The 13884-nt window shown below is 42.3% G+C and overlaps 1 protein-coding gene across 1 annotated transcript in view; it reads right to left on the minus strand.

Annotated features, from left to right (window-relative positions):
- Positions 1 to 6529: 6529 nt before the first annotated feature.
- ATP8B1 (ATPase, aminophospholipid transporter, class I, type 8B, member 1) overlaps positions 6530 to 13884 on the minus strand; it is a 71388-nt gene continuing 64033 nt past the window's right edge. The window contains exons 23-27 of the mRNA XM_006891741.1: positions 13672 to 13755; positions 11846 to 12091; positions 11399 to 11537; positions 9012 to 9142; positions 6530 to 6751 (exon numbers count right to left, since the gene is read on the minus strand). Of these exons, the coding sequence (XP_006891803.1) occupies positions 6530 to 6751; positions 9012 to 9142; positions 11399 to 11537; positions 11846 to 12091; positions 13672 to 13755 (822 nt within the window). The remainder of the gene's footprint in view (positions 6752 to 9011; positions 9143 to 11398; positions 11538 to 11845; positions 12092 to 13671; positions 13756 to 13884) is intronic.

Below are 13884 nucleotides of genomic sequence, written 5' to 3' on the forward strand. Positions count from 1 at the left end.
GAATTTAAAATTGTCATGAATATTGCTAAACTCTTGTCCCTAAGATTTTGTCAGTTTATGTCTGTATCAACAATGAAAGAACTTGTTTCACCACGGGCACAAAATGCAAATTGCCAAACTTCCTTTTGTGCCAGATTCATAGTTGGAAATGATCTATCAAAATAACTTTTAATCTATTTAGTATGGATGCCACTCGACATGTTCCATAAAACAGATGCAGCCCTGGATGTGCTCACCAGTCTGTCCCTGAAATTTGGAAGACAATTACCTGGCCAATGGACTGGAAGAGATTCGTATTTGTTTCCATTCCCAACAAAGATCCAACAGAATGTGGACATTATAAAACAAAATCATTATTTTCACACGTAAGTAAAATCTTGAAAAGTGATCCAAAACAGACTAGACTTCCAGAGGCTCAGGCTGTGTTCAGAAGAGGTTATGGCACCAAGGATATCATTGCTGATTTCAGATGGGTCTTCACTGAAAGCAAAGAATACCAGAAGAATGTCTTTCTGTGTTTTGTTGACTATACAAAGGCATATGACTGTGTGGATCATACCAACTACGGGTAACATTGAAAAGAATGGGAATTCCAGAACACTTAATTGTTATGTGCTGTTGAGTTGCTTGTGACTCATAGCGACCCTATGTACAACAGCACTAAACTCTGCTCTGTCCTGTGCCAATCGCACTGTCTCCAACACACCCATCCCTATTACCCCAGTCACTGACTCAATCCACCTCATAGAAGGCCTTCCCCTCTTGCGCTGTCCCTCCACCCTACCAAGCATGATGTCCTTCTCCAGGGACTGGTCCCTCCTTACAACATGGCCAAAATATGTCAGATGAAGCTCCAGAATTCTTGCTTCTTCCAGTCAGTTGGACAAGTGGTTGTTCTCCAGATTTCTTGGCACAACTTGGTGAGCACATCCAGGGCAGCATCTGTTAGCTGAAATATGTCAATTGGTACCATCTATTCCTGGGGCCTTATTTTTTGCTATTTCCTTCAAAGCAGCCTGAACTTCTTCCTTCATCACCATAGGCTCTTGCTCATATGTTGTTTCATGAGATTCTTCTGTGTCTGCCAATTCCTTTTGATTCAGTGACTCAGTATATTCTTTCCATCTTCTTTTAATACTTCCTGGACCATTTAATAGTCTTCCTAAAGCATCCTTGATTATACACTTAATTAGGCTTGTTTAAAATCTGTGCAAGAGAGAAAGACAGTCGAGATGGATTGATTCCATGACTGCAGTAATGGGGGTAGGTGTGTTAGAGACAATAATATTGGCACAGGATAGAGCAAGGTTTAGAGCTGTTCTACATAGTGTTGCTATGAGTTGCAGATGACTCAACGGCACATATCAACAAGACTGTCTTAGCTATTGTCTGAACAGAGCATGGGAATACTGCAAGATCTTAAATCAGGAAAGGTGTGAGTCAAGACTGTAGCCTTTCTCCATATCTATTTAATCCACATGCTGAGTACATCACTAAAGAAGCTGGTTCTCTTTCAGCAAGAATCGTCATCTAGCAGGAGCTCTGGTGGCCTAATGGCTGAGGAGCTGCTGTCAAGAACCTCTTAAAAATACTGTAGAGCAAAGATGTCAGTTTGAAGACTGAAGTGCATCCGATTCAAGGCCTGGTCTTTTCAATTGCTTCCTAGATATCTGAAAGTTGGACAACGACTAAAGATAGCAGAGAAGAATAAATGCCTTGAATTCTGGTGTTGGAGAACAATATTGAATAACATTCCAGGGACTGCCAAAAGAACGAACAAATCTGTCTTAGAAAAAGTGTAACCAGGGTGCTCCTTGGAGGCAAGGATCGTGAAACTTCATCTCACAGACTTTGTCCATGGTGCCAGGAGGGGCCAGTGCTTGGGGAAAGATGGCATGCTGGGAAATTGAAGGTCAGAGAAAGAGAGGAAGACCTTCAACAAGATACACAGGGAATGTAACAATAGGCTTGAGCAAATAAAAAAATAGTCGGGATGACACAAGTTGAGAGATTTCATAGGTCACTATGAGATGTCATCTAATTGATGAAGACCATGAATGGGTGTGAAGTATTTTCTCGCTGTAGTCTGTATTGAAATCCTCTGGTGGTGGCGTTGGTAGTTTATTGTTTTACTAAGCAGAAGGCTGTGTGTCCCTGGTGGTTCAACTCTACCCATAACTCAGTGGGCAGGTTTGTCTCATTAGGATTAACAACCTTGGAAGCTCAATGGAGGTCACTGGTTCTGACTCAGTGCCAGTGGGTAACGTCAATTACCATTAAGCCTTTCCTGTGCCTATTGGCCACTTGTTCTTCTTTGGTGAAATATCCAAGTTCTTTCACCATTTTTTAAAGTTGGGTTAACCTTCCCTTGTTGATCTGCAGTTCTTTTCATACACAGGAAATCAAACCCTTATCATATGGTTCCTAACCATCTTCTCTCTTGGTAGGTTGTCTTTTCACTTTCTGAATAAGGTTCTTTTGATGCCTGAACTTTATAATGAAAATCTAGCACATCTTCTGCTGTTTGTGCTTTGGTACCATGCCTAAAAGTCCATTGCCAAAGTCAAGGCCTTGGACCTTCGTCCCCATGGTTTCTACTAGGTACTAAGTGTTATTTCATTGTGGTTTCCATTTGCATTTCACTAACATTTTCTTATGAACTCTGATGGCCTAGAGGCAAGAATCTGCATTGCAGACCTGAAGTCCCTCCATTCAAATCCACCAGCTCATCCCATGTGATTACAGCTCCTGAAAATCTGCTGGAGGGTCAGCTTTGTGTCAGTTCTGACTCAGTGGTACACCACCACCACCACCACCACAACAACATCTTGCTGGCCATCTTTTCATATGCTTGTAGTTTGTTTGTATGTCTTTCAAGAAATGTCTACTTAAGCCAAGAAGATAATTCTTTAAGGGTTTCAACTTCTTCCTGTGCAATTCTTTTTCTTTCTGTTTTGACAGGATGTTTTGTTTTTCTGTGTTCCCCAGTTTTTATTACAGCAATAACTTTCTCACGAATCCTGTTTTTGACAGGGCTTTTAGAAGCAATCTTGCCATTTTCCCCAAGCTTTATTCTTCTCACACGATGGCAGCAACTGTGAAAGTGTGCTTAGATTCCATCAGGGTGCACTTTCCTATCACATTAGAATCTCTTAAGCATCACTTCACGCCCATCATCCATCATTACTGAGAAGCCAGTTTCTGGAGCTCAGCAAAGTGGAACCATTGGGGAAGAACCTCTAGGTGGCGATCTTTGGTTACAAAACATTTATTCCTCAAACGCTTCATACAATCTAACACTCTGAGAATTATCTTTCAAATCCTTGTAGGGCTCTATCTCAGCCCTGCTCAGAAATTTCTTCATATCACTGGGGGAAATATATATGTGAATGTGTTTTCAGTGACGTTTTACACATTAGGTTCTTATTTGATAATTTCTATATGAAATAGTTGCTCAATGGCATCAGCCTGTCTTGTGCTCCATTTCTGAGATATTTTCCTTGACCCCTTTTCTTCCCATCTTTGCTCTAGAGTAACTGTTGACCTTGGGTCTCATAATGCTGCCCATTTTTAATGGAACATTGTCCTTACAGGCACCAGGCTGTTACTTCACTAAAAGGTGATGGTTTCGGTTTAAGGTTTAAAGACTATTTCAGGGCAGCACACTCAGAGAGTACTCTAATTTCCACTGGCCCAGCAAGTTTGGACTTTTAAAGACTCTGAGTCCTGTGTTTTACTCCCATTCCAGCAGGTTCCACCTAATGTGGTTTGAATCAAAACATTTCCATTGTAGGATTAATAATCGGCCACACCTTCCTCCCACCCCATTTTTAAAGGACTGCATGACATTGTCCTCCACTAACAGGTTTTCAGTTGTAGATTGTCAGTGATTTCAACCTTTAATTTAACGAGCATCCCTTATTATGCCCTTATCCCCTCCTACCAGTCACATTACCCCCTTCTTAGTCCCTTCTGAAGGGCTAACAGGGTCATGGCTCCCCTTACTAAGGCTAATTGCCTGGTCCGCAGCCAAGCCTTGAGATTGGGCCCTGCCCTGTTCCCACCCGGGCCTCTCCTTCCCCTCTGCCTTCTCTTTGCTGCCAGCGATCCATCACACACTTATAAACGATCTGCACATTTTCCATCCCCTACTTTTTGTCAAGGTTTACTCCCTTCTGATTGCTCTTATTCTGGCTCTAAGCAGTGGAGGTCATTTGGAAAGATCATCCGTTGATGAAGCTCAACTAACGAGGAACACTGGCTGGAGGAGAATTGATCTCAGCAACAATAAATCCATACGCTCTGCCTTTACAGTCAGCACCAACCAACGTCCACCAATCAGCCCACAGTCTCTTATTTCTTCTACCAAAGCCAAACAAGACTCGCTGCGACCCAGTCGATTCTGACTCCTGGGGACCCCCCAACTCATCCTATAGAACCGTTCCACAGCGTTCTTCATGGCCGTGACTCTTCAGAAGCAGATTGCCAGGGTTCTCTTCTGTGTGGTACGCTTGGATGACTTCTAACTTTCAAGCCTGAGGCTAGGAATCGGAGGCAAGCCACACGCACCACCCAGGGGCTTCTCTCTGCAACACAAACCAAAAACCCAACCAACAAAACAACCAAACTTAAACATGCTGTTTAAGATACCACATATGCCCAAGGTTGTACTAAAGCATTTATTTTTTTTAAACAAAAATATACATTAGATTTTAGATTTACAGAATATAATTTACCCAAAGCAATTTGCATTTTCAAATTGTTACTCTTGCACCCAACAGTATGAGTCTTTGACACATTTATTTGCATTTGCCCACCTATCCCATAATCAACAGAGGGGGAGAGAAATCTGACTGAAACGGACATAGGCTTTAAAAATAAAGGAACTTAAAATTCTTATTATTTACAAGATGAAGCTGTAAACTTTCCGAAAGTTATTCCCATGGGATAAAAAGGAATACAGTCTTTTATCATATCTAAAAAAAAAAAAAAGAATTGAACTATATACACGCTGTTGTTTCCTCAGAGGAAACCAAAGGGCAAGTAATCACAAGCATTTGCAGCCAAATGGAAAAGACAAGACGACTGGCAAATGCTTTTACATCTTCACTTGTCTATGGAAACTAAAATGCAAATTTTCCAGAATGAGAAAAACCTCTGAGCAGAGGAACTTTCGCCCTTTGGACGACGGTTTCCATAGTTACCCAGGCTCCTCTTGCCTTTTAGAAGTCTGCAGGACTGTAGGAGCTCTGGCAATGTAGTGTGCAGGAAGTCGTGTTGCTAATCCAACGACTACACCTCTCTGAAGGTTCGAATCCACTGACGGCTCTGAGGGAGAAAGACGAGGCATCCTCCTCTCAGCTGATGCACAGGCCAGGAAACCCACTGGGGGGTCAGTTAAGAGTCGGGTCTGACTCCACGGCAGTGATTGTCAGTTCACTCCTGCTACTCAGGGTCTCTGAAATGTAGTTCTTAACCTTCCACTTGTCTCGAGACACAAGACAAGTGGAAAAGAATGAGGTCTCTTTTCAATTCGCTTATAAAAACATGACGTATCAGCAGGCACAAAGGTTGGCTTTCGAAAAGAAAGCTTTGCAAAAAAAAAATACTCTGCAATGTATCACTGAGAATCCTGTTGTCAAAAAACGGTGGTTTTATAAGCCCCCTAAATATTTCAGTGTGTGTATGCATGTGTTTGTGCAAAGAGAAGAGGGAATAAAATCACTTGCTCGTTAAGTACGATAGGCAGTTGATAAAATGACATCCAGAGGTAAAAGTATATAATGTGTTGTTTTAACCTGGTTGTAAACGGAAACAGACTTCATTGCATCTTGACCATTTACAAGTTTGAAATCATTTTCTTGGTTAAGGATGAGTAATTGAAGCATTTTGATGATAAGGAAAGTGTTCCTTGTAGCTTCTTAGTGTGTTATGATTCCTGCTGCTAACAGGTCGGTCGGTGGGTTGATCTGCCAACTGCTTGGAGGAGGAGGAGGAGGAGAGGAGGCTTCCTTTCCTGGTGGAGATTTGGAAGGGAATTGACTCGCTGGCAGTGGATTTTTTTTTAAACGTGAATCACATGATCTACACGGAGAAACCACTGGTCCATTTGGCTGACAGGTGATGTACAATCATGAATCTATTGCCATTATCACTATAAATTAACATCTTAGTCTACACGGGGTCTCCAGGAAAACCTCTTAGAGATCGATGCTGCCCCTGACAAACAGGAATATTAGGATTGTATGATGCAGTCTCATTGAATGGATAAAAGGGAGATGCTTTCTGATCCTGTGGTCCCAGATTTAGACCGAGGTAAACTCGTGCCTTTGAATCAGACACGCACAAACAATTGAATAATTGGACTCTGAGCAGAGGTCCTTGGCTAGACCGCGCAGTTCAAGGACTTGGTTTTCTAGAGGTGATTCTCTTCACTATCCTTGTGATGAATACAATTAAAAAACAAGTCCTGAGTCTTCTCATAAAAAAATATACATTTCCTCTCTGTAGGTGGCCTTGGGGCGCGCCCTCAGCTGTCCCCAGTGCGCCGGTACTCCGCTATCCCATCGGCCACGATAGCGTCCAGCGGAGACCGCTTCTTGCGGATGCTGCGCCCCGATGAGATGAGGTCCGCATAGCCACGCTGGTGCGAGAAGGCGTAGGCAGAGCGCCTGGACGATGCGCCCCTGCGGAACACTGGCCTCCGCTTCCACTGCTCCTCCGCCTTCAACCGCTTGCGATGCTTCTGAATCTGCAGAAAGAGAGATGGAGACCGTGTTGAAAAGAGCCGGCTGGAGGCGTGTGAATAAGGGTCAGGGGCACTGGATGCTCCCCAAAAGGAGGTGGGAGGGAGCCAAGGTTGATGGAAGTGCTCCCAGGCTCCTAGCCTCAAGGGTCTCTCATTTGAGGCCACTGTCACCACCTCCAGGAGCAGTCAGGTTCTGCTGCTAATCTAAAGGTTAGAGGTTCAAGTCCACCCAGATATGGCACGAAATAAAGGCCTGGCAACGTGTATCTAAAATATCAGCCTTTGAAAACCCCACAGACCCCAGCACTACTCTGACACACATGAGACCACCTGAGATGAATTTGCCGGAAAACACCTGGGTTTTGGCGCGCACCATCCCTATTGTGTAGATGAGGAAACTGAGAGATAAGTGACTTTTCTCAAGTTACTTCTGGGGCTTGTAAAAGATCGAAGTAGAGAAAACGCTGTAGCTTCCCTCTCCTCATTTGGAGAAGAGTGCCGACTGTCCCCTGGACAAACCAGCATGTCTTGGAGAAAGAGCAGAAGAGCGCTCCCTGGAGGCAAAGGTGGAGAAGCTTCGTCTCTCATACTCTGAGCACGTTGTTAGGAGAGAATATTCTTTGGAAAGAGACATTATGCTGGGAAAGCTGGAGAGACAGTGAAGTAGAGTATGATCCTAAATGAGATGGTAGTGACCGCACCGATGGGCTCAGGTGTCACAGAGATTGTGAGGATGGCACAGGAGAGGTCAGAGTTCAGATCTGGGGTTCCTCAGGTAGAGCTGTACTGGACTCAACAGCACTAACAAAAATAACTATGTAGTCCTCTCACTGGGCAAAGATCTTGGGGCTCCTGAAGGATACCTATTTTCTTTGTCAGGAAATGGCCCCTGGAACCCCTGGATGGCACAAATGGTTAAGCACTTGACTCTGCTCAAAAGGTTGACAGTTCAAACCCAGCAGAAGCTATCTGGGAAACAGGCCTGATGATCCACCGCTGAAAGGTCAGTCTGGAAAACCAGATGGAGCGGATCCATCCTGTCCACGTGGGGTGGCCATGAACTGGAACTGGCTCAATGACAACTAACAGTGCACCTTTCTTACGGGATGCAGGTGCCACTCTGCAGGTAGGCAGATGCATTTCCCTTGCTAGGTATTAGACAGGGATCCTTGGTGGCAGGTGATTAAAGTGACTGGCTACTATTCAGAAGGTTGGTGGTTGGAACGCACCAGCTGCTCTGAAGGAGAAAGAACAGGACAGTCTCCTTGGGCAGAGATTATAGATTGGCGAACCCTAAGAGCCCTGTGGTATAGTACTCTACATGCTGTGCTACTAACACAAAGGTTGGTGGTTCAAATCCACCAGCTGCTCCATGGAGAAGGATGAGGAGTCTCCTCCTGTAAAAATGTGCAGTCTTAGAAATATGATGGAGAGTTGCCATGAGAATGGACTCAATAGCAGTGGGTTTGGTTCTAGGTTGATATGCTCACTGCGTGCTGGAATTGATTTGACTAGCGCACTAGAATAAGAGCGGGCAAAGGCCAGCATTCTGGCTAATGAGACCCGAGGGAAGTGGACACAGGGCCCTTACGTGACAAGTTCTGAGACTTCCAAGGGCCGGTTCTAAAGTCAGACCCTTGTCCCAGGACCGTGAAATGAGAGGATGTGGTACAAGGATAAAGACATCTAGCTTCTGTCCTCAGGAGGAAGCTAATAACAGAGATGGAGGAGGGAAAGGTGAGCAAATAACAGAGTTGGAGGAGGGAAAGGTGAGCAAATAAGAGAGATGGAGGACGGGAGGAGAGGTGCAGTGCTCAGTGCTCCATCAGTGGAGGCTGGAGTCTGTTAGTCGTTAAGTAAGTTGAGATCATGAATTTCTTATTATTGAGCCTTTATGAGTCATGATTTTCTGTTACTTACATTTAAAAGAAACTTGCTATAGGAAGTGACATTTTCCTTTAGATAAACATGCCAATCTATTTGCACCATAAAATGTTAATACTGTAATTGTTAAAGAAGGGATAGATATATGACAGTCCATTATCCTATTCTTTCTGTCTCTTTTTTTATAACTTTTATAAACAAACCAAAACCCTCCTCCCACAGGCATTTTTTGAAAGCTGGACTTCAAGGAAGGGAAGCGGGTGTAAGAAATGCCCCATGAACTTCTTAGCTTTTCTTGGAAAAGCTGCTCTTGGGAAGCACTTTGGTGTTTGAGAAGGAAACTTCTCACAAAAGTTGGGAGGCTGGTCTCTCTTCATACCTTATCACTTTCTGACGGCCAAATGGTCATGGACAAGAAGCGTATGGCAACAACCGGCAGTAAGGACACGGCGACGGTCAGGATGATGGTCAGCCAGAGATACGGCTGTCTCAGCGCATTTGAAGCAGCGCCTGCAAGGAATGTGCAAAATGAATGCCCGCAGCCCCTTTCTCCCAAGGACAATACTTCATGGTCTGTAAGTGGATCTACCTTTCATACAGACACATCGGCCTTCCCCAAACACCCCAGATGGCTTAAGGGGTGAACATATTAAAATCCAAACAGGCATAGAAAAATTAGAAGTATTTTAGAATACAGAAGGTGTATATAATCGAACAAACAAGGAAAAATGACAGAGCGTGCATTCAGGATGCATTGATTAAAAAGACACATTTGAAGGGGCCAGTCTGTAGCAGTTGTGCTCAGGCATCTAACTCTGGCAGTTCGAATCCTCCAGTGGCCCTGTTAGATAAATATGAACAATCTCCTCTCATGTAACTTAAATAGAGCCTGAGGAACCCAGTGGAGGGTTGGTTCTTCTTGAAGGCAATGAGTTTGAATTTGGGTGTTTTTTTAAGGAATTTAAAAACATTCTATAGCTTTAGTTTGATACTTTCATAATAGCTTGCACAATTGTGTGACAGGCCTCGGAGACTGGTATTTTACACACCACATTGCATTTAATCAACTCAGAGCAGTGCAATTCTCTGTGTTACATAAAGAAATGGGATCTTGAAGAAGTGAAGAAATTGACCCAAAGTAACAGAACTAGCACAAAACCAGAATTAAATGCCACATCCATCCATAATATCCTTCCACAATCAGGTTCTAGAAAGTAGCACATCAACTCTGCAATTAGATAATTAGCTATATTTGCCAATTAAGACATCACAATTAACACCTTCCAGAAAAAAAACTCCACAACACTTAGGTTTTCTGTACTAACACTGTAAGTTTATGGAAATGTTTATTTTTTAAATACAAAATCCATTTCTTTTTTTCTTGTTTCATCATTTTATTTAGTTTTTCCTTTGTAACTTTTATTTGAACGAACATTTAAAATTCTATCGGGTTTTCATTCAATAATTCAGAGCACTTTTGTATATTTCCTTCCCTTTTACCTAACTTACCTACTTCTTCTTCTTGTTGATAGCCTTCTAGTCGAGCACAACTCATAGCAACCCTATGAACAAAAGGCCTGAAGCCCCTCTACAACTATCAACATTTATGAAATTTCATAGTGTTTCCGGAGGCATGTTATTTAGGAAGTGGATGCCACTCCTACTTCTAACTTAATATGTATTATGTGTTATATTATTGTTATTTTAAAATGCCATTTTTATAGTGCTAAATGTGTCTAGGTTTAAAGGCACCTAATATAGGAATTATTTAAATCCCTGGGTTTTAACATTTTAAAAACACAGTCAATAAAGAAAAGCACAATCATTAAAAAAAGTTCTATCCCAAGAAAAGTTATAAAAACAACAATAACTGGGTTATCCTAACAAGCATGTTGATAAGCTAAATACAAGTCATGAAAAAAAACACCAGATCTTTTCCAAAGAAATGATAGTTTATGAGAATTCTTTTCACTGTTAATCCAACTCCTCTTCAAAATAGGAAGCTACAGAGGAAATATTTGAAAAATTAAAAAAAATATAGGAAGCTCATAACATTCAAATATTTCTATCAGTTTCAAATGACCTTCTGGAATCTGTCACTGTGCCGAGTAGTTTAACCACAGTTGTAACCACTATTTCATCTCCAGTCAATAAGATTAGAGCTCTAACTGAATAGCAGCAATTGCTCTGCATACTCATTTCTAAAAATGCCACCTAGAGTTTGAGAGCTCAAACATACTGCTATTTCATCATTTCATTGGCTAATTTAATAATGTGACATCTTTTGATCATTTACTTTTTTAAAACAATTAAAAATATTGTAGTGGTTAAAGGTTGTACAAATAATTGCATTTCCAGACTGGTATGTGCCTAATTTTGGACTCTTTTTCCCCATAGAAATTCTTACTCGAAAGGTCCGAGAAGTTTATAGTTCATTTATATTTGCAGGTCATGTTTTGGATAGAGGAAAATGAATGCATATTTAACACCCAATTACATATCCACATAAGGTTTATGGGGGGAAACCTTTTAAATCTAATTAAGCAGATACACAAGGGTGTCTTAAAGTTATTTTAACTTTTTTACCTTCCATCAAATTACTACCCATCTAACCCACTCCTACCAATTACCAACAGGATGCTTATTTCACATGCAAAAAGAAATTATTTCTATTTGTTTATCTAGAAATTACATTGAAATAAATCTATACTAATTACATCTTTTTTTTTTCTGAACACAGACTTTTGGAATTTAGAAAACACCAACCTGTAAATTGAAATGCAGATGGAAAGAGAACATGGATCCCGGCACTGTGGAAGTCGAACATGATGCCAAAATAAAGAGCAATGCTCCCAAAGATGGAAAACGCATTCACAAAAGTCCAGTAAGAAGTGTCCAAGCCAATCTGTTGGGTAAACCAGAGGGAAACAGAGCGCTCATTCTGGATAACTGGCAAGAAAGAAAGGATCTAAGAATCCTGAAACTAGAACTCAGCAATTAGGCATGGTTTGGCTTAAATACTATTGAACAATCAGAAATCATCCTCGGTTGAGGTACGGAAAAAGGAAATGTGGTTGGTAAAAGGAATGAAAATAGCTCTCGTATTTTGTCAGGTCACAGAGGCTCTGGCGGGGGGAGTTGGGCAGCCAGGCTTGTCTATTTGCAGATGTACAGGTACCAGCAGATACTAAGTAGTCAATTAATGCCACATACCTGGAAATTCACCGTTACGATAAGAGCAGAGGCAACCGTGACGGCGAAGGACTGGTAGTCCGAAGGGGCCTCACCGTCCTGCCCCATGGTTTGCAGAAAAGCTCCAAAAGGGATGAAGAAGAGGATGAGTGACGTTAAGACCCCGTGCAACAAGCTCACGAAGAACTTTCTGTAGTTAAAGAGGAGGTCCCTCTGTCCCACCACGTAGAGCCTGGGGAATCGGAGGCTGAGTTTGTCGCTGACATCCTTGAAGGGAAAACAGCATTAGAGACGCATGGTAGTCATCAGGCTCCAGGGGCCCCGCAACATAGTCAGTCCCACTGCTCTCTCACAAAGTTCCAACTTGTGCTTAAGTTCTAGGAAGGCAGATCCTGAAGAAGTCAATAAACCTGCAATATTTTCAGAGTGTAGAGCTCAACCACATTCTTTTCCTCCTCACTTATTTGATACTAAATTCAGAAAGGGTTTATGTGAAAGTCTGTGATCTTATTATACATGGAACCCCTGCCAATATTAATATCAAGGAAAAGAAAAGAGGTTATTTTTACCTTCTAAGATAATATATGGCCTTCACATTCTTTGCAGAAATATTTTCACATACAAGCTAGTTCCATATTATTATTTTAATTCATTGTATTAGACATAATGCAGCTGGATTTGAATATTAAACATCTAAATTTTAGAAAGGGCTAAAATAATTTCCTTTAAAAAATGTGTATATTGTTAGGAGAGACTATTTCTTGGACATCTTGGACATCATGCTTATAAAGGTGAAGGGTCAGCAAAAGAGAGGCAGCCCCTTTACAAGATGAATCGACACAGTGACTGCAGCCGTGGGCTCCAGTGTGTCAGAGACGATGAGGGTGGCACAGGGCAGGGCTCAGGTCTGTGTTCACAAGGTTGCCATGAGTCATATTCAACTTGACAGCACTTAAAGTGATAAAATGTTAAAATGATATCACCATGACCACAGAAAGAATGAGGATGGAAATCCACACACTGGAAAGAATGTCACCAAGGTCACTGAATGATTTATGGGAACATCGTTAAATGGGAACTTAAACTGCGGTATCAACTTTTACCATAAACATGATTTTTTTAAATGAGTAAGCTATTAATAGAGAAGCATCATATCCTGTCTAGTATCAGAGTCAAAGTCACTGCTACAGAGTTGGAACTGACTCATACCTGACCCTCCAGTAGAATTCCAAGACTGTAAATCACACAGGAGGAGACTGTCTTTCCCCCACAGAACTGCTGGTGGATTCGAACCACCAAAGAGGTACAAGCTCTGGGTTACCAGTGCAGCTCAACTCTCTCAAAGCCACCAGAGCTCCTATCTCCCCAGCAGGTATAGTTAGTATTAACAACAGCCTCTCGATATGCCAAAAGGCGATGTACGCTTTTGACAATTAATCCAACCTAGTTCTGGGAATATTTTCTTTCTTTCTTTTTCTTTCTTTCCCTCCCTCCCTCCCTCCCTCCCTCCCTTCCTTCCTTCCTAGAACAGTAATTATCATAGTTCAACAAAGAATGATAAAGGGCTTTCTTCAGAAAAAGGAGCTCTGGTGCCCTAATGGATAAGGAGCTGCTCTACTAAGCCAAAGACAGGCAGTTCAAATCCACCAGCTACTCCTCTCATGATTTAAAGCCTCTGAAAATCTGCTGGAGGGTCAGCTATGAGTTGATTCAAAGTCCATGGCAATGACTTTGACTTTTGATCTTACTCAGAAAGAAGTAAAAACTCAAGAAATGCACTGAAGCATTTGTTTTTAAGGCCTCTCATGGGCCAGCTGTCTGTCCAGAAGCACCAGTGAGTGTCCCACCTGGTCGAGCAGGCCCATAAGGAGGACAGGCAGGCTGGAGTAGAGCACGTTGTAGAGGGTGATGAACCAGTCCTCGTAAGCCGTCTGTGGAGGAAGGACACAGAGTCTGTCAGCCACACAGAAATGCTGTCAGCTTCCTTAACACATGCTCAGAGGCCTCCTCAAGGAAGAGGGTGTGTGTGTGTGTGTGTGTGTGTGTGTGTTCCCAGCCAC

The sequence above is a fragment of the Elephantulus edwardii genome, unplaced genomic scaffold (assembly GCF_000299155.1).
Source record: "Elephantulus edwardii isolate Elephantulus edwardi_28Jun2011 unplaced genomic scaffold, EleEdw1.0 scaffold00103, whole genome shotgun sequence".
Classification (NCBI taxonomy): Eukaryota; Metazoa; Chordata; class Mammalia; order Macroscelidea; family Macroscelididae; genus Elephantulus; species Elephantulus edwardii.